A 19,666-nucleotide genomic window follows, 5' to 3' on the forward strand; every position below is an offset into this window, starting at 1 on the left:
ATTTCAGAATTCCCAGGACAAGGGATTACAATTATTTATACAAATGATTTTTGTCTACCTTTTAACGATTGTAAAAAAAACTATTTTTAAAAAAATAAAAGTTACATAACCCAACTTTAAATGACGTAAAGTTATTTTAGTGATGCAAAATTTATTGAGAAATTTAGAGAATCTCATTTGTTCTCTAAAAGTGCATTAAAGATGATTCAGCGCAGCAGTTTTGGATAAACCAAACTGTTTAAAATATAATCACACTGTTTAACGCGGCTCTTAAACGCCACAACAGACACAAAAACAACAATTAACGGTTTGTAAATGGTTTTTATTAGCAAAATAAGGGAGATGAGTCTACAAAGATTCTCTTTACATGGAGAACATACACATACACCGACAGTTGTGGCAGTTTCTTTACATGAAAAGACCCGGACTTGTGTGTGTGTGTGTGTGTGTGGTCTGTCCTCTGGACCGCAGAGAAACAACCCGACTGTCACACTTCTCTTAAAATACAGGGAATGCTTTCCTCTCTAACCACATACTCAAAAATCCAAAATGGCTTACATCGCTTCACCCTCAACTTTACAACGATCGAAAATCTCCTCCAAATATGTTAAAATATACAATAAAATGCAACAAACCTGGTCTCTGTACTTAAAATACTTGAGTATATTAAACGCTCAGTGCCTTGACTAACCGCTTTCTGAATGATTGGGAGCATCTGATAGAGTTTTTTTTGTACAGTTTAAAAACCAGAGCCCCAGATTTGTGGGCTAAATGTAACAATATACATCTCAGTGTTGAGCTCTGATTGGCCGGAAAGGCCTTCGAATGTCATGACAGGTGGAATGCAAAAGGGGCGGGGCTAAAGAGGCTACATGTTGATCGCCTTGAACCTACAGACTTTCCTCCTCCTGACAGCTCAGTGATGTGCACAAAGAAGATAGTAGAGACACTAATGTATGAAAACAGTTTACGTCTTTATGGATAGAACAACTTCAGCAGGCAACAGAACAAGCATCGAGACTACGACCGCAGTAAAAGGCATGCGAAGGCACAGGTACCAACGAACTGGACTCGGAATTGTTCCGCTTTCCTCCATCCTTGTTTTGTGGTTTTGGGAAAAGAAAAGAAAAGAAAGAAAGAAAGGAAAAAAAAGGAGCTTTTCCAACCAACAAGTAAGGATTCCGTTTCCAGAAATGGCGGCAGAAACGCAGTAATCTCCTACTCCTTGGAAATGAAAAACAAAGATTAAAACATAAAAAAAAAAAAGAACAAGTGATGCTTTTACATTGATACAAACAGCCTACACAGATGTAATAACGCTAGTTGAGAATGTTCCGAGACAGAAACATAAATAAAGCTGTTAAAAGTGGCGTATAGTACAGCACTGGTCCATCACTGATCCTCTTCTCATCCTCTCTACAAAAGATGCACAATGAGCTGGCTCCACCGCCTGAGGAGAGAGCAGACATGAAAGAATGATGGATGGAGAGGCAGAGCTCGACCCTGGAACCAACGCTTCTCTACGCACCACATGGAGGGAGAAAAATAACAAAAAAATCTAAATTAAAGCCTTGAGAAATATAAAAGAAAAAAATGGGTAAATTCCTACCAAAAGCAGGTCGTCCCCGTCGCTCAGAAGAGACCGCAGTCTTTCAGGTTGTTCTTGATGATGACGTCGGTGACGGCGTCGAAGACGAACTGCACGTTCTTGGTGTCTGTGGCGCAGGTGAAGTGGGTGTAAATCTCCTTAGTGTCCTTCCTCTTGTTCAGGTCCTCGAACTGACACTGGATGTAGGCGGCCGCTTCCTCGTACGTGTTGGAGCCTGAGGAACGCCAGACGGGAGGATGAGGATGGCGAAGGAGCACATCGCACAGAAAGAGGCAGCCCAAAACGCATCAGGGTTTCTGAAGGTCTCAACAACTCAAATTTAAGACTTTTTAAGACTATTTAAGACCTTTGTCACTACAGAAATGTATAAGAAATTGCAAATTCTGTCAAAAGAAGTGAGCTAGTGGCTAAGACGAACATCGTCCAGCCAACTGGATTTGAACTTCTACGATAGACGCCAAAAAGTTAGCTAGCTTTAACTTTGGTAGTTAGCTAGATAGCTAGTAAGGTTATATTAGCAGCAGGTTAGCGGTAACTGCAAGTTTTTGCAAGACCGTAAAGTCCCATGAAAATTTTTTTAACTACTAGAACATTGTCACTTTCCTAAAAGATTTAGGCAAACACAAAAAAAAAAAAAAACACTTTTGGCAAAAAATTGACTTAGGCCATTATTTTGGGAAAGTAACAAATTAAATAGTCATTCAACAAAATGTAAGACCTGTAAATATTAACATATTTAAGGCCAACTTATTTTTTAAAACAGATTTAAGACAATTTAAGACCTTAAATTTAAATACATACATTTAAGATGCTTTAAGGCTTTTTAAGGATGTGCGATACAGGTGGGCATTTATCGCATCGTTTTATCATTTATCATGATAAATTTCTTGTCAATCTTGACATGATAATCTAATTAAAAATGTTTAAACCCTTCCAAAAGTTTTCTTTCCTCACACTTTGTTCAATGAGAATGTCAACAAATATCAATAACTTTAAAAAATCTGATTAAATGCATTTACTGTGAGCAGAGTGATGATACAAATCACACTTTGTTAGTGAATGTGATTAGCTCAATTAGTGTTTATGGAGCTATAATTACTGTGCTATTCATTCACAGCCAGTTACCTAAAAAGAAGTAATAAATATTTATTGTTTATTGTTATCACAATAGCACTGTAAAATATTGTGATAAAACTTTCTTATCGGCCACCCCTAGCACACAGAGCCTTGCAGAAGTATTCACACCACTATTAAAATAAATATACATTTATTTTATTGGGATTTTTGGTGATTTACAAGTTTTATAATTTATAAACTTCCAGAAATAGGAATCTGAAAAGTGTGGCATGCATTTGGATTCAGCCCGTGTCCTACCTGCATATTCAGGGTAGCAGATCGTGAGGGGACTCTTCTTGATTTTCTCCTCAAACAGATCCTTCTTGTTGAGGAAGAGGATAATGGACGTGTCTGTAAACCACTTGTTGTTGCAGATGCTGTCAAACAGCTTCATACTCTCATGCATTCGGTTCTGGAGGGGAAAAAAAGAAGAAGAAAGTTAGGAGCTGTGTTCAGCGATCCATAAAGAACGATCCGTCCTCCGTTTCACCAACCATCTCCTCGTCCTCGGCCAGCACCAGGTCGTAGTCGCTCAGCGCCACACAGAAGATGATGGCCGTCACGCCCTCGAAGCAATGGATCCACTTCTTCCTCTCAGATCGCTGACCGCCGACGTCAAACATTCTGGTGAGCAGACAGCAGCGTTACCACAACGAATGCAAACTACACAACATTTATGTGATTTCACTATTTTATGAAAAAAAAAAAAAACCCTACAAATTATTAACCAATTTTCAGCTTTACTGGTCAAAAACTCATAAATCCCATATTTATCGGACCTGAGAGCTAAAACGTCATGCTAACGATAGCAGAGGTCAGAAAAGAAGTTAATAGTGAATAATGAAGAGTGAGGTGCCTAAACATGAAGCAAAACATACGCTTTATTAAACAGAGAGGCACGCTTTATCAGATAACAGGAAGGCTACACAAGCTAACAGCTAATACAAGAGCTGAAGATGTGACCTTTTTGTCTTTATTTCCTCAATTAAATCTTCATTAATTGGAGAAACGCAACTTTTTCCTCCCAGAAAAAGCAGAACATTTTGACTTTTTTTTTTCTGTGAAATCTATAATGATAGACTACATGCTGTAAGTCTTCAATATTAGTAGTTAATATTAGCAACAGTTGGTTTTATTTTACTTTGTAAATGTAGTAGTTATGTTTTTTTAATAACCCAGAAGGATTATCCAATAATCCGCTGATTATTGGGTCTTTAAATAAGAGTTACCAACATGCAATTTTAATAGGTTGAGCTTTTTTGTGAGGAAGAGTCCAAACACCCAGAACTCTGCAGAAACTGAAGGACGGTCTGAAAAACACACTGAGTGAGTTTGTTTCTGCTTTGGGTTTGATGTAATCTGACCTTTGCTCCTCAACTCAGAAGTAAACATTGCAGCAGTGGCGGCACATACTTTGTTTTTATGTGAGTTTGTTTTACATTTCAGTTTTATTTACTGAAATTAAAGGTTGGAAAATGTCACACTGTATGATTTTTTCCTCCCATACTGATCCAAACACAGAAATGAGACTTTAAACTTTACCGTGTTGTACTGAAATGTAAGAAATATTTCAGTACTTTACTCTCTTGTGCTATTTTATCATTGTCATTTAACTCAAAGGCTTTCTAACAGCCTCAGATTGTATTTATTCTGTATTTATGTTTTATTAGTAATAGATTTAAATGAACAATGCAAACAGAGAGCAGCAATAAACAGACCTCAGCTGGAAATGAGATTTAACAAATGATATTTTGGATATTTAGTCATTCATTTTGTAAGGTTAACAGGAAGATAAACTTGATTAATATCTTTAAATCTGCTCTTGAAGAGACACTTTGCTGTATTTAGATGGATAAATTGTGTGTCGGCTCAAAGTTTTCTTTATTGGTTTTTGTTTTTATTTATCGTTCTTGTGAACTCCTATACCAAATGCTGCTTATCTCAAATCAGGTTCACGATTTTGCAGGTAAATGTCAATAAAAGCACCAAAAACCTTAATTACAGCTTATAAAACAGATTTTAAACAGCCACATTTGCTTCTAAATAAAGCCAGAAAGATGAAATAAATAAAGCTTTTACTGCTTTAAGCGCTTCCATTGTTCAATTTCTGATCTAATCAGCAGTGATGCTGAAATCGCCAACAATCCCTGCTATCGTGACATCATCGCGCCTGCTGCCCCTCCGCCCCCCTTCACTTCCTGTCTACGGCGTCAACAAAAGGCCCCGACTGAGTCACCGCTGATGTGCGCAACACCCTCAGACCGTCATAAACCTACAGCTGTACGCGTTCAAAGGGAGTTTCTATGGCGGGGATGAGTCAGTGACAGGAAGAAAAAAAAAAAGCTAATTAAGCGTTTGAGTCGAAAACCCTGCCAACGTTCTCACTTGAAGTGAAGGTCTTTGAAGGTGAAGTGCGTCTCTACGATGCCCGTGGTTTTGACTCGGGTCCTCAGGACGTCCTGCTGGGTCGGGATGTAAGTGGGCTGGGATATCCTGTCCAGATCGTTCAAGTAGCTGAGAGCGGGACACAGGGAAGAGGAATGTAAACAGAGAGCGAAAGAGGGCAGGAAATGAGGCGAGCGTTTCTTCTTCTGCACCAACCAGAGGTGGGCAGAGTGGCTGAAATTATACCAAAGTAGGAGAAGTGAAATGTTTCTAGTTAAGTAAAAAGTAAAAAAGTGTTTGGTAAGAAGGCGACAAAACATCCTTTAATATTTAAAAATTGCATCCAGACTGTAAAGTAAAGTGGAAATTTTAGTATTTTAGAGACCAAAAAGATGATAATTTACATAAATAATTACAAAATAATATCAATTTCATGAAATCTAAAACTTATTAAACTAACAAAAACTGAAGGTGTGTGTCTGGTGAATTCTTGGTTAAACAAAGTCATAAGAGTAGTGATGCTTCATAATAAAATAGTAAAAATACTCCTAAAAGTAAATTCTTTCCAAAAAGTTACTCACGTTAATGGCAATAAGTAAATGGAACTAGTTTCTACCCACCTCTGGCACCAATTGTGATCAATTTAAAGCAAATAAAACCACATTTCAATAAATAAAAATTTATTTGTACAGTTCAAAGTACTATAAATCATAAAAACACAAAAATACAAATTCACAGAGCACACAATTGAAGCATTGCCATCGCTACAGACCAGATTATTTAATGTTTCACTTAGAATGTTTCAAAAACAGGTGGGTTTTTACTCTTTATTTAGAGGAACTCAGTGTTTCGCCTGTTTTGCAGTTTTTTGGACGTTTGTTCCAGATTTGTGGTGCATAGAAGCTGAATGCTGCTTCTCCATGTTGACACAACAGCGGCAGATCTTTAACGTGTTGTGCTGCTAAGCCGTTCAGTGATTTAGAAACCAAAAACATTATTTCAGAGTCTGTTCTCTGAGCTGCAGGGAGTCGGTGGAACTGGGCTGAACGCCAGCAGAACATTTTGCAGTTAAGTTTTAAAACAAGCGGACGATTCTATCTTTGGTGAAATAAAAGCCCAGAAGACGTTCAGCGCAACAATTCCTTTTGTCAAACTTGAACAAAAGCTTTGCCTCAACAAACAGGAGTCCAGTTGTTAATCTCATCTCTTTGCAGCTCGGTGTGTGTGTGTGTGTGTGTGTGAATTGTTTTCCCAGTGGTCAGTAGGTTCCCAGAGGCTGCTCCAGTCCCTCCCACTGTAGGACAATGTGTAGCTGGACAGGAAGCTCCCGATGTGTGAGGCCGGTAATGGACTGGCCATCTGTCTGGGGGGCTGGCCCACATTCTGCCAGAACCTGCTGCAGCCCCTCAGGACCCACCTGGGAGCTCACAGCGACTAAAAACACACCGATTCCAACCATGGCGGATGTTCCCTACATGTTGTCACATTAAAATAAACATATTATGTTTGAGATTTTATCTGATAAAGCAACGTAAAGTTAAGTGGAAGGATAATAACAAAATGACTAAAAATCCAAACAGTGATGTGTCTTTATATTCTGATAGCAGGTTTTCTTCCATTTTTTAAATCCCTCAAACTGCTGAAACTTTTAGTTTTTGTTTGCTGAATATTTATTACATAACAAATATTTTATGACTCAAACTCATTACATCAAGGTTATAAAAAAATCTGTAAGCATTCTTTTGTCTTCCAACACCAGAGCGCAGGAGGAACTAATGGTCCAGCAGTGACCTGCAGCAGAACAGCTTGTGTTTGCTCCAGAGCAACAAGACAAAGCTGCTCTAAAAAATAAAAAATTAGCTGCTTTGTGATAATATCATTTATTTCAGATTGCGCAGTATCACAAACTCAGGCTTTAGCTTCAGAGGGAAGTGAACTGCTGTGTGTTTTCTAAAAAGCGTGTTGTACTGAAGTGTCAGGTCAAAGATTAAGCAGCGTTTCTTTTAGCTCGATGCAGGAAGGTAAATATTGACAGAGTAAAAGTCCAGACAGATGCTGCGGCTCCGTTTCAGCGTCTGCTCGGCTGCAGCAGCACCTTTTCTGTTTGTTTGCACCGAAACGCCAGCAATTTCACATAAACCCAGCGGATCGCGGCGTTCTCACTGCGAGTGACTCACCCATCTGGTGAACCAGCCGATTATCAAGCCGCCCGTTTGCGTGTGTGTGTGTGTGTGTGTGACTCACTATGCCGCCGAGTCGTTGAGCTGATATTCGCGCGAGCGGCTGAAGCAGGCCTGGACTCCCCGGTCCACCCAGAGCCGCTTGATGACGCCGGCGAGCTCGGCCGTCATGAAGCCTTCCTCCGCCGACCCGGCCAGGACGAACAGCTGCCGGGCGTCGTCCTGGCAACACGAAAACACATTCATCCGCCATCAGAAGCAGAACTGAACATGTGAAGCTGAAATGCTCGTTTCTGGAACAGACATGCAGGTTTGTTTCTTTTTTTTTTAAGAGAGAAAACGAGGGAGGACGTAAAGGAGGCTGTAAAAGTGCTTCATAAATTCAGGTTTTCTGCTCGGATCCGGTTCCCTCCCGTCACTCACGGCTCTTGCGGCTTCGCCAAAGTCGATCTTGAGGCGTCCCATGGCTCTGATGATGGCGATGATGGACTGGATGGTGTTGCTGTAAACCACAGCCTTGTACTGCTTGCACTCCTCTTCTGAGTAACCCGCTTCATGGATGATTCTGCAAAACAGGAGGACAAAGAAAAACTCACATTTTTCTCTTCCTTTCTTTTATCATCTTTTAGGGGTTTTTTCTTTCCCCACAGATGCTTCAGCTCCATCTTATTTAGATAAAAGCTTCAAAAGAATGTAAACAATGGAAGATTAGAGCCTCAAATGGTGGTTTTCTTCTAGAAAGTATGTTGGTAATTATAATTTCGCTTTCTTGAACTTCAGAAGATGTGAATTCTGGGAATTGTTGTCTTATTGAGATACTATTATAGTAAAAACTCATGTTCAGCCTGTAAAAAGATAATAGTAGATTTTATGTGTTAAAATCTGCATTTGATTTTCTGTTAGATGAAGGAGCTGTGGTGTCATAATGACAATTTACAATCATATATAATCAATAAATTGGTCAATTAGGGCAGATAGACGATGAACAGACAGAAGAATGAATGGACATGTTGGGAAATCGAATGGACGGATGATACAAATAAAAAGTTAATCGTCTTATGAAGAAACTTCATAAACAAAGGCAGACAAATAACTGATGATTGATGAGCAAAACTACACAATCAATTCCTGGAATACCAGTTTTTCCAGTTTAACTTCCTTTTCCTAGTAATCCAGATAATCCGTTCATCAGATTCCAGACTTTTAGAGATTTCCCAGTGATCCTGGAAACGGACAGGACCTCCATCGTTTGTCTGTAAATAAGTAACTAACCCAAACAACACCCCGGACAGCAGAACTCTGTGATCCGTGTTGTTTTCTCCTGTGAAAAGCGTCGGCAGCATGCGGCTCCTGCTGAGCGTGTGCGAGCTGGCAGCCCTGCAGCGAATGTTATCTCCACCTGTTTGTTCGCTTTTCTTTCTCAAAAAGACACAATCTATCTAGTGCTGCATGCGAGTCCTTCAGCTCGCCGCTTTGAAAGATGAAAAAAAAAAAAAAAAAGAGAGAGAGAGAGAAGGTTTTCTCAGCATGGAGCTGCCATTGAAAACATTTAACTCACGGCTGCTTTGGTTAATACGCCACAAGTCCAAAAAGAGCAGAGCAGAATAAAAGTTTCTGATGATATTTACTGAGGATGTTTCTAAAAACGTAAAATCCGATTCATTTGGTGCTAGTGGACAGGATTCATTCATTCATTGATTGATTTTAGCTGCCAGTTTCAACTCAGTCCAGAAACAGAGACTAGATGATGTCCTGTGGTGTAAACTAATGTTTATTTTGGCTGCAAAAAACAACAACAAACAAACAAGAACATTATGCTTAGCAAAAACATTAATGGCAATAAACATATTTTTAGGGCTGCATTTAACAATTATTGTAGTTGCTAATTATTCCAATGATTAATCGATTAATTGCCACATTAACTGGCAATTACTGCAGCTTTATAATTTATAAAATGTTAGAAATGCATTAAAGATGAACTAATATTTTAATGTATTTTTTTAAATAATAAAAATTCTATTGACTTTTTATTTTAATGTAGTAATATTCCATTAATGAGCACTAAGGATGCATCTGCAGTTAAATATATTTTTTAATATTTTGAACAGCAGGTGAAAAACTCAGCAATTTTTGCTCAACTTTTTAAAAATGTTTTATTACAGAATCTGAACCCGGTGAAGCTAAAACCGTCACCCTAAATGTTCTGGGTTGTACATAATTACAGAGAAATTAAGACTTTTTTATTCTTAAATGCAATATGTACATATTTTTTTTTTATACAGTTTTGGTGCAATTATAACTTTAGTGTCTTTTTCTTTCAGCAAATATTTTATTTTTGAGCCTGTAAACTCCAGTTAACAATTAGACAATAACAAGATTAGCTGACAGTTATTACAATAATCGATTAATCGTGATTCTTCTGATTAATTGTTTTAATTCCTATTTTTTTTCCTTTTGTTTTAGAACATTTCTCTTCTTTTGTTCCACACAAACTAACTCCTAAGGGTCCTTTAGAGAGGCCAATCAACCTGGGAGGAGGCGGAGTACCCAGAGAGAACTCTGGGATTCGAACCCACAACCTTCCTGATGCATACTAATCTCTGTCCAGCCTTTTTTTTTTTTTTTTTAAGTGACTTTACTGAAGGTATTTTTAAATAAAACTATTACATGTTGTAGTAAAATGACACTCACTTCATCTGCTTGACAATTGTGCTTTTCCCTGATTCTCCAGCACCTGGAAAACAGAAGAAACTCTCGTTAGAGTGAAAACAATCAGAAGGGAGGTGTTCAACTCGCAGCGTCGCCTCGTTTCCACGACTCGACCTAAAAAGACTCGCCAAGACGACTCGTTGCCGTCATGCTCGCTCTCGTTTCCCCGTTGCTGGAACTTTTATTGAACACGCCGACTCACTGCGTGGTAGGAATTTTATCGGCGGTGGCTCGTCATGCTGTCTGGGCATGAAGGCTCGGGGTTAGACGGATAGATTGTTGTTGACATGTGAGGGAAAAAAAGGGAAACGCGGTGTCAGTGGAGAGGCGGCGAGGCCTTGTGAGCTTGTTGACTAATCAGACAGTTAAGTTGACCGATGAGGCGCCGCAGAGGAGGCCGTGCAGATCACTCAGAGTGTCATGGCAACTGCTTTGGCTGCTTTCAGGACGGAGTGGGAGCCATGTTGACCACCTGCTGCCCCCGTCTTTACGAAGCAAGCCCCCCCCCCATCCAAAACATTTCCTGTTCGACTCGCGCTAATGAGCTTTACCATCGGCTACGTTAGGCCTGCTCAGCTGCAGCAGCGTCCTCGTGTTACACTGAAGCTCCAGGGAAAAGTCACAGCTTCTCTTTACTCTAGAAACAGAATATGGGGAAGTGGAACCGCATGCCGACTTCTACCATTTCTGTCACCTCCTGATCCAGTCAGAAAAAAACACACAAAAAAACTGAGCGCCTGCGTAAAAGATACTTATTTTAGTTCCACTTTCAATGTAGGTGCAAAAATAAAAGTCACGATGCCCTTTAACCAAGTTAGTTTTGTTTAAACAGGAAGTAGCTTCATGCAGAAAGAAAAGGAGAAAGTGTTTTGCAAAGTATTTCATATCATTAAACCACAAACTTCTATGTATTTTCAGAGCTGCTGCAAATTTAACTCAAATTTAAGAAATACATTTAAGACCAACTGGTGATAAATTTGCACAGTTAATGCAAAAAAGCTATCTAGCTAGCTGCTAACATACCCAAGGGTAGCCTCAACCGTCTGAGTGTGACCAAAACTTTTGCCTGACAGAAAAGTCCCACAAGAAATTTTTTTTTACACTGAATATACAAAGTTAAAGAGTCCTGTCAAGACCAAATTTAAGACCTGTGAATAACATATTCTGGGAAACTTCCTTTTCTTAACAATTCAAAACTTTTTAAGAATCCGGTCATCCTGATTTAATCATAACTCAAGTGTTCTGCAGGATTTTAAAGGATTTAAATCCATTTATTTTGTCACCGAATTCTATGTTCCAAATAAAGAATCACTTCCACACAACATTACGCCGCCACTAGGTCTTTCACGACAACAAATGTTGCTGGACAATAAATTCTCCAAGTAATTATTGTGATAAATTATAATATTGTAGTTATCAGACACCATTTTCAAATCATATATTAATAAAAGATCAAGTTTGTCCTTTTAAAGATCACAGAAACTGGGAGATATTTTAAACAATACAAAATAAATACACAACACAACTGAAAGCATTATGTCGACTCGGTAAACATAACTTCCCTTTAAAAGACATAAATCAAAGGAAGTCGTCATGCTAATTTTAATTTAGCATGGAGTTAATTGGTTAATTTCAACAGGAAGTTAGCATGTTAGCATTCTCTCCTTGCTAGTCAGGCTGAATACACGTGCACACCACACTTTTCAAATTTTATTTTGCAAAGCGAACCTCACAATCACGCCCTGCTGCGTCTTCTCTCACATAAAATCAAAATGAAACACATTGAGGTTTGTGGCGACAAAATCTGGAACTGCTTTCGCAAACTACTGCATCTCTTTCGTCACGGCAACAGATGTGAAGTAAAGCGGAGTGATTATCACCTGAGGACACATTATATTCTGATCATATGTCAGCGCTCCAGTGTTGGTGTGTGTGTGTGTGTGTGTGCTCTACGCCCTCAGAGGCCAAACATGCGGCACTGTGAATCCCCAAGAGACCACACATAGGCGTCCGCGGCGCTGCCTGGCTGAACACGGTTGACTGGTCAGCTGGCCCCGTCTCTGACTGCCTGGGAGCCGCTAACGGGGCCACACACACTCTGCATACCAAAAGAGCTGCTTTAATTGAGTATTTCCTGCAAAATTGTGAATAAATGCGTTAAATACGGCCAGCTCTGTACATTTAATGGATGAAAGATTCTTGGCAGAAACAAAAATATGTTCACAGCTGCTTTGTCGGCGTTTCAGCAGTGAAATTTGGACTAATCCCATCAAATTTGCATCTGAATCAGATTGACAGAAGAGACGTGAGCCATGTGTTGTGATAACTAAACACCAGTGGTGCCATTAAAGGGTGTGTCCTTCTGCAAAGCCTGGAAGTTTCTTCACAGATCTGACCTTATCGGGCCCTTTCTGCGGAGTCTCGTTACGCTGCAGCTTTGATACGCCCACCTAAAGGCTGCAGCCGACCCAAACCGCTGCAGCAGCTGCTTTCTGTTTCTGGTTGGGGTTATTTTGGGAGAATCTGAGCCCCTTTCGGTGGGCTTCTTCCAGAGAGAAATAGGAGTCGAGTCCTGCTTCTCCAACTCCAAGTTTCTTTTATGACACAAAGTGTGATTTAAAAACAAAAAGCACACCGGGGAAAATTCCCTTCCTTTTTCAGCATCAAGATAAACCTCAATGCCCTCGACACGTTAGCAGCTTTGTTTTCCAGTCTTACACATCTCTCTTCCTCTTTTACATTCTTTCCATCCCCTGAAGTCTTTTTTTCCTTCCTTTATGATTGATTGTTCCTCTTGCTCGCCATCTGATTCCTCTTTTTTTGCCTACATCTCCCTCTGGGTGGATTCAAGCATGAGTCACTGGTGAAGGTTTCCAGAAGCTGGCGAGCGGTGCTACCCAACGGGGAGAAATGACCGCGGTTAATCACAGGGTTCCAGCTGCCAACGAGTGAAAAAAAAAAAAAGACAGAAAGTTTGATCTGGCTGCTTGTTGCGTCGATTTTAAAACAAAGAACTGTGGGACATCCAAAGGAGCACAATGAAAAAGTCAGTGAAACACCAGGGGCTATTAATAAATTCTGCCCACAGTTGCATAACAGTTATAGAAAGAGTAATTAGGCTGAGGAGATTGTAATCTATTTCAGTGTGTAGATATGAATAGCAGGATAATTGGGTCCTGGAGACGATGGGAATACGGCGGGAACCCAACGACAGGCAGAAAACGTGAACGACAGGCAGAAGGTAATACGCAAAAATTCAGTGATTTCAGATGCTAATTTCAACTTTATGTCATAATGGTACCAGAACCAAACAGTCACCACCAGCAAGAGAAATCAACCCAGCACCGCCTGAATGTGGGCAAGTTCATAAAGCAGGAGGTCAATTTCATGGACCTTACCAAGCTCCGCCCAGAAACGCCCCTCAAAAGTCCCAGGTGACTTTATGTCTCACAAGCAGAGCCTCGCAGTGCTTAGCTTCTATGTGTAAACATGACATTTTTCATTTCGACTGACTCTGCAGAGTATTTCTGAGTCGATTAGTTTAGCATTTCTGCCGGATTTTCACAAAATATCAGCCACGACAATGGACAGGGGAACCAACAAGTTCATGTCATCTTTTTTGGACGACATCAAGGTGTTTGAGCCACGCGATGCCTCCAACATTGTGCTAGTTGCAGCTAAATGCTACCGGTCGATGAGGAAATCAGCAGATCCTCACACCCTCAGCATAAATATAGCTGTGGACAAGATCACTGATGGTTATTGTTCTTACAAGGCTGGGTAAGTCGGACATTCATGGTTTTGAGGGTTCGAATGTGCCTAGGACTTATACACGGTACTCGGTGCTAGCGTGGCTAACACGATTACAGTTTAGTAAAAGCTAGCGTGGCTAACACGATTACAGTTTAGTAAAAAGCCTTTTCAGGTAAAATAAAATCTTTAATGTATGTCAGATACGTTATACATTGCATATTGATCTGTTCAGCTAACGTAAGACCGTAACAGACAGGCTTCAGGATGTAGAAGTTGTATCGGTACTGCCATTATGCTGTACTTGGCTAAAAGGTTTTCATAATGGATGTGTTTATTATTGACTTTATTTTTTCATTCACTAAACACAAAGAAAGCAAAGCAATAATACTTACACCAGCAAACACTTCTTTGTTTGGACCACTGTTTTAAAGTAATTTTTTATATTCTGTTCATGTTTATCATGAAGAAAAAATGATCATAATACTGTTATAAATGACATGTACCAACTGGAGGTCACTTATTTTGGTTTGATCAGTAGTTCTGAATGGTGATCAGAACTAAAATAGTTAAATATAGTTATCTATTAAACTCCTAAAAATTTAAATATACCCATAATTTAAAACATTAACCATAAAAATAAACAGAAGTATTTCAATGCATGGGTAGAAAATTGTTCATGGGTTTAAATAGATGTAGAAATAAAAAAATCCAACAAAAAAACAAACAGATTTTTGATGTGAAGAAATGGGAAGGAGCAAATTTTGTATCATCCCTAAAACTATTAGCCCAAAATGCTAACAGTTAGCAATACATATATATATAAAACATGAAATGACTGCTGAATTTAAATATGTCTACGCAGGGATTGTAATCCCACTGATATAAACCCAGGCCTAGCATAATAAAGACTTAAGCTAATGTTAACATTTCTGGTTGCTGAGCATCACTCGTTTTACTTTAAGATTAATAAAGGCAATGCATTTAACAACTGACTATTGTTAAATAATGTTACAAACTAATCAAGTTTGCAGTTGGAATATAAATTGGAATTTAAAAATACGTTTTAATTCATGTCATCTTCAAAAAATTGTGAAGCCAGTCTTGCCAGGAAGAGACGAAATGTCTGATTATGTCCTGAACTCTGCTAATGAGCCTCATTTGCTTTTGCCACACCTACTTTAATCTCTGTCTGGCAGAAAGAGCACAGAGTCTGGGATGTGAATCTTGCCCGATCGATGGAAGAGATGGTTTGAACTTCCTCCTTCTCTCTTTGCATCCTTGAGGCCTGGTCATCAACTCCTATGGGGTTTGGGGGTCATAGTTCAGGTATTATTTGAGTTTTTCAGATGTTAATCACCTGCTCCTAGTTGTAAAACCGATACCTTGTTGCCTTGTAGCAACTGTCCAAAAGTAAAAGAGCAAAAGCACTAATACCTTCCAGCTGCATAGCATCCAAAACCAGAGGGAATAATTGTCCAAACATGCAATGCATCAACCAAAAAACTACAATGATTTAATTAACGACAAGAAGCGATCATACAATCCTATGACAGAGTTATCAAATAAATGTGTAATTCAGAACATTTGTGTCTGGGTATTAAACAAAATACAAACGTCGGTATCGGATTGGTATTGGCTGATACTAAACCTCAGATCTTTAAAAAGTGGATTGGTGCCTCACGAGGTAGAAGTGTTTCAATTGTGTTCCGAGTCTGATGATGCATTGCTGACCAAAAAAGACCTCAGATTTCTCAGTTTTGTGTGAAACAAAAACTAATTAAACTTTAAAATGACCGAAAAATAAGTGTTCTTTTGTAACTTACACCAATATTACACCAAAGACTGTTTCACTAGATTATTTTTCTTTACACACATTGAGCAAAGGGGTCAAAGCCACAAGATACACAACCCGCTGCCTCCTTTCAGCCACACTACCCATTTACATTCGATCCACGAGCTTTGTTGACCTTTTTATCTCCGTCGACAGGATGTGCTTAGAGTAAAACACGCCTGAGCTGCTTGTGAATCAGCAACTTCCACAATAATGTCCTATTCTGCGTCTGTTTATGTGCGGACTCTTAGCTCTGGCTTTGTGTTTTTCCCATGTACTATTCATTAGATGTTCTCATCTTACAGGCTCTCTGCGGCCTCGGTCCAGGCCCGTAACCCGAAGAGGCTGAGCGGGTTACCTGGTTACCACGGCATTCGGATCGAACACAAACGACAGGCGATGGCGGCGCCACGCTACCCACTACGTCGGCTGTTCTGTCATTAACTGGAGCAGCAGGGTCACATGGTTTCTGTGTGTTTATGCAATGGTTGGGGAAAAGTCAAGCTAAAGCTTTCAGGAACGTTAACAACAACTTGACCTGACTTGCTTACTTTCAATCAACAAGCCCTGTCTAGTTCCAGAGCGCAGGAGGAATGTGTTTACCTTCAACACCAAAATGTCTCATTTCGAGCTCAAACAAGGTAAAACAGACACTTTACCCAACCTTGAATGATCCGTTTAGGCATTTTGAAGCATGACTCTGTAATCTTTGGGATTTTTTTTTTTTTTTGCACAGATCAGCAAAAAACACATGAGGAACAGTGTTTGTCTTGCGCTGGCCCACAATTACACCCAGAAAAGCTGCTGAGAGCTCCTATTATTTAGCTTCGGTCAGGTGTTTCCCTGCTACTGGTACAGGCCTCACACTTTGTGTCCTGCTAACCCACATACCGACATGTATGCATGTCAACACTTCCCAAAGCAAGCTACCTATGGAGCCCATGGAAAACGTCTCACCTGCTGTCATTTTATTTACAAGGGAAGCAAATGTTTCCACTAGGGCAATGGCACATTTTTACACAGAACTGCCTTCCAAATGCAAATAACTCAAATAAAAATTCATTAGATTATAACACCAACACGAACAAGTGTGTGCAGGGTGTGGTGTGTTTAAATAGCATGTGTGACGGGGTTTTTTTTGTAAATAATAGGCGTTACACTTGGTGGTTTTGAAAATTATTTGGATGCACAAAACCAGTCAAAATGAGTTATTCCCAGAAGTAATGGAAGGGTAATGACAGGAAATGTGGTTATTTAAGATGAAAATTGACAATAGGGCTAAGAAACTGCTGTTTATGTGGCTCAGATAAATCAAACTTGGTTTCACAACAGCAGATGTAATTTACTGAATCGGTTGCACAAGAGATTTCAGTTTACGTCCTAGTGTTGAACTTGAGATAAACCCTAAACAAGCATTTAACATCAGAAATGTAATTATCAGAGGCGCGGCCAGAAGGTTTTTTTTTTAAACTGACAGCTTGATGGGGGCCACAGAAACCAAAAGCAGAACTTCAGGAAGCTGGTGTCATATAATATGAGGAGATAAATAATGACAGATATTTATGAAAAACCCAAAAATGACAAATGAACAATATATATAAAATACATTTGTTTGTTAAGATCTGCCATTTGTTGACTACTATTGGTTGCATTTTTGTTGATCAAGTCAACATACAGATAATAACATCAGTCTATTTCTTTTTTTTGTCTCCAGATGGTGACACACTGAGGTTGACCACTAAACACAAAATGAGATAAAGTAGTGAGAGGGGCTGTGCAAAATTCAAAATTCTTATCTTTTAAGGACAAGGTAAGCACCAAGGCATTAGATTAAAATAGCAAAAACTCCACTTTCTGTACAACTTCATTGTGGAAGCTGTCCACTTCACTCAAAATACCACGTAATTTATAATCAGATGGGGTTTTCCCCAGTAAACTAGGAATCTCTTTCTTAATAAGAGAGACCATAAAAAGACAGGCCGCTGATTCTTTTCGGTGGGAAAAACAAGCTTTATGGTCATAAAACTAAATTTATAAAACTCTAATTTGAATAAAGAGGAATTTTGGGGAAAAAAGTATAATGGTTCATTTAATTTTTTATTTTATTTTAGTCATATGCCGTTAAAGAAATCCCTGGGATATGATAGGAAAATATTTTTGATCTCATACAAAAAATAAAAAGGACAAGCATATTTCTTTTGTAGCTTCATGGGAACAACAAACTGAATTTTCAGCAATAAATTCCTTCTGCATCCTGATGCTCATAGTTCTGTACAATGTAAAAATCCCCAAACTTCTCAACCAGAACTACACAAATCAATTTAAATCAAATACGGGGAAAAAAACAACTAATCAAAGACAGAGAAATTAATAAATAAATTTAAGTTATCTAAATTAAATTAAAAGTCAATGAGGAAAATATTCAACAAGAGTTTTTAAGGCAAAAATCAAGGTGATTGAATTCAATATTTTTAAGGGCTCTCACCCGATAAAGAGACTTTGACATCCAACTCTTGTAAAATTTGCCTTCAGACATTTTTATAGGAGTGGCCATAGCCTCCCTTCAGCCCCCATTTGGCTGTGCCTCTGTCATTACTATGGAGTGAAGGAAAATCTGTTCAACCCTTCAGATACTCGGCCTTATGTACTCTACAACTAGAAAAAAGCTATAAAAAAAAGACTATTGGCAACACATTTTCAGTCACAATAACTCAGGCCGACTCGATGCTCAGAGTCGACTTCCACTGCTACTAGAGGAAATGTGCCATTGTTGGGAGGATTTAGTCAAACGGTCTGCAGAGGAGGCTAATGGCACTGAGAAGAAAGAAAAAAACTTAAAATGAATGCAAGTCAACCCCCCAAAATATAAGAAAACATCTCGAAACGATACATTACCAGTAAATGAGTCAAAGCAGTGGATGTTTAAGTAACAAAAAGGGTAATAACAGATGTTTCGTCGTGTCTTAAACCATGAAGAAGTGAAGAGTTAACGGTTAACTTGAGCTAGCAAAAAAAAAAAAAAATGTGTGGGGTGCTAACGGTGCGGAATGAAAAAAAACCCAAACATTTAAATTCACAACTAACATTAAGTAATAAATGAAGTGGGGTTTTTTTTTTTTGCTGACCACCAGTTCTTTTTAATTATTTCTTTTCAAACACACGAAAGAAGTTAGTCGAGTTCCCCACCGTCCACACTCCCCAGCTTCGGCTCTCTTCCTTACCGAGCAGCAGCAGCTTGACCTCCCTGGCTGCCTTCTCCCCGTCGTCCCGCAGATTCCTGTCGATCATTTTACTGCGCTCCACCGCCGCCTTGTCCTCGGTACTCAACGTGCACCCCATCCTCCACTACGTCCTTCAGACCCAGGTGGTGTGGAAAAAAAAAAATCTAACACACCATATATAACCACATGAAATCTTCAAAAAAACTACCCCTCACCCCGAACACACGCCCTTTTTCATACGACGGGCAATCGATCTGTTTGTGTGTGTGTGTGTGTGTGTGTGTTGGGGGGGAAGAAAAGGGAAGCGAATCGACTTCTTTAAATAAAAAGAAAGAAAAATAGCTTCTTCACCCAGATGAAATGTCCTCAGGTTGAAAAATAAATTCCCTACATCCGATAGAAAGCTATCTGTACAGTAAAGCAGTCCCTCGTTGATGTGGCTCCCCACTGTACGCGTCCATCCGTTGCAGCAGCGACTGCTCGTACTGTGAGAGAAGCTACGAGGCGACGGCAGCCGAGTTCCGCAAGCGGACAAAGTCACATCCGGTACAGCCCTTCACAATAAAGTTCGTCAAGCTAATAGAAAATAAATATTTGGAACGTGTAGCCTTAAGAAATTATAGAAAAGTAGGACAATATAAAATCCCATCGACAAAAGAAGATTAAGGCAACTGAAAAAATAATCTGATTTTAATTTTATATATACAATAGTACAAAAAATAGTTATTTTTGTACTATTATAGCAATAAAAGTGTCAAATGACATCAGTGGTACTGATACAAAAAGAAAGTGTGCATCAGATTTTATTGATTTATCAAAAGCTCTTGACAGTCAGACACAGCTTGGTTTAAAAATGATCTAA

The 19,666-nt window shown here is 39.2% G+C and overlaps 1 protein-coding gene across 1 annotated transcript; it reads right to left on the reverse strand.

Moving 5' to 3' along the window:
* Window positions 1–301: 301 nt before the first annotated feature.
* On the reverse strand, window positions 302–19,300 carry gnai1 (guanine nucleotide binding protein (G protein), alpha inhibiting activity polypeptide 1). Its single transcript, XM_081604226.1, has 9 exons — window positions 18,805–19,300; window positions 9,982–10,024; window positions 7,714–7,855; window positions 7,355–7,512; window positions 5,111–5,239; window positions 3,220–3,349; window positions 2,984–3,137; window positions 1,610–1,823; window positions 302–1,450 (listed from the first exon to the last, which is right to left on the reverse strand). Exons 1-8 carry the CDS (start codon window positions 18,920–18,922, stop codon window positions 1,633–1,635), a joined length of 1,065 nt encoding a protein of 354 aa, XP_081460352.1. The 5' UTR covers window positions 18,923–19,300; the 3' UTR covers window positions 302–1,450; window positions 1,610–1,632.
* Window positions 19,301–19,666: the final 366 nt, after the last annotated feature.

This window comes from Poecilia reticulata, chromosome 23, assembly GCF_904066995.2.
Source record: "Poecilia reticulata chromosome 23, P_reticulata-male-v2, whole genome shotgun sequence".
Classification (NCBI taxonomy): Eukaryota; Metazoa; Chordata; class Actinopteri; order Cyprinodontiformes; family Poeciliidae; genus Poecilia; species Poecilia reticulata.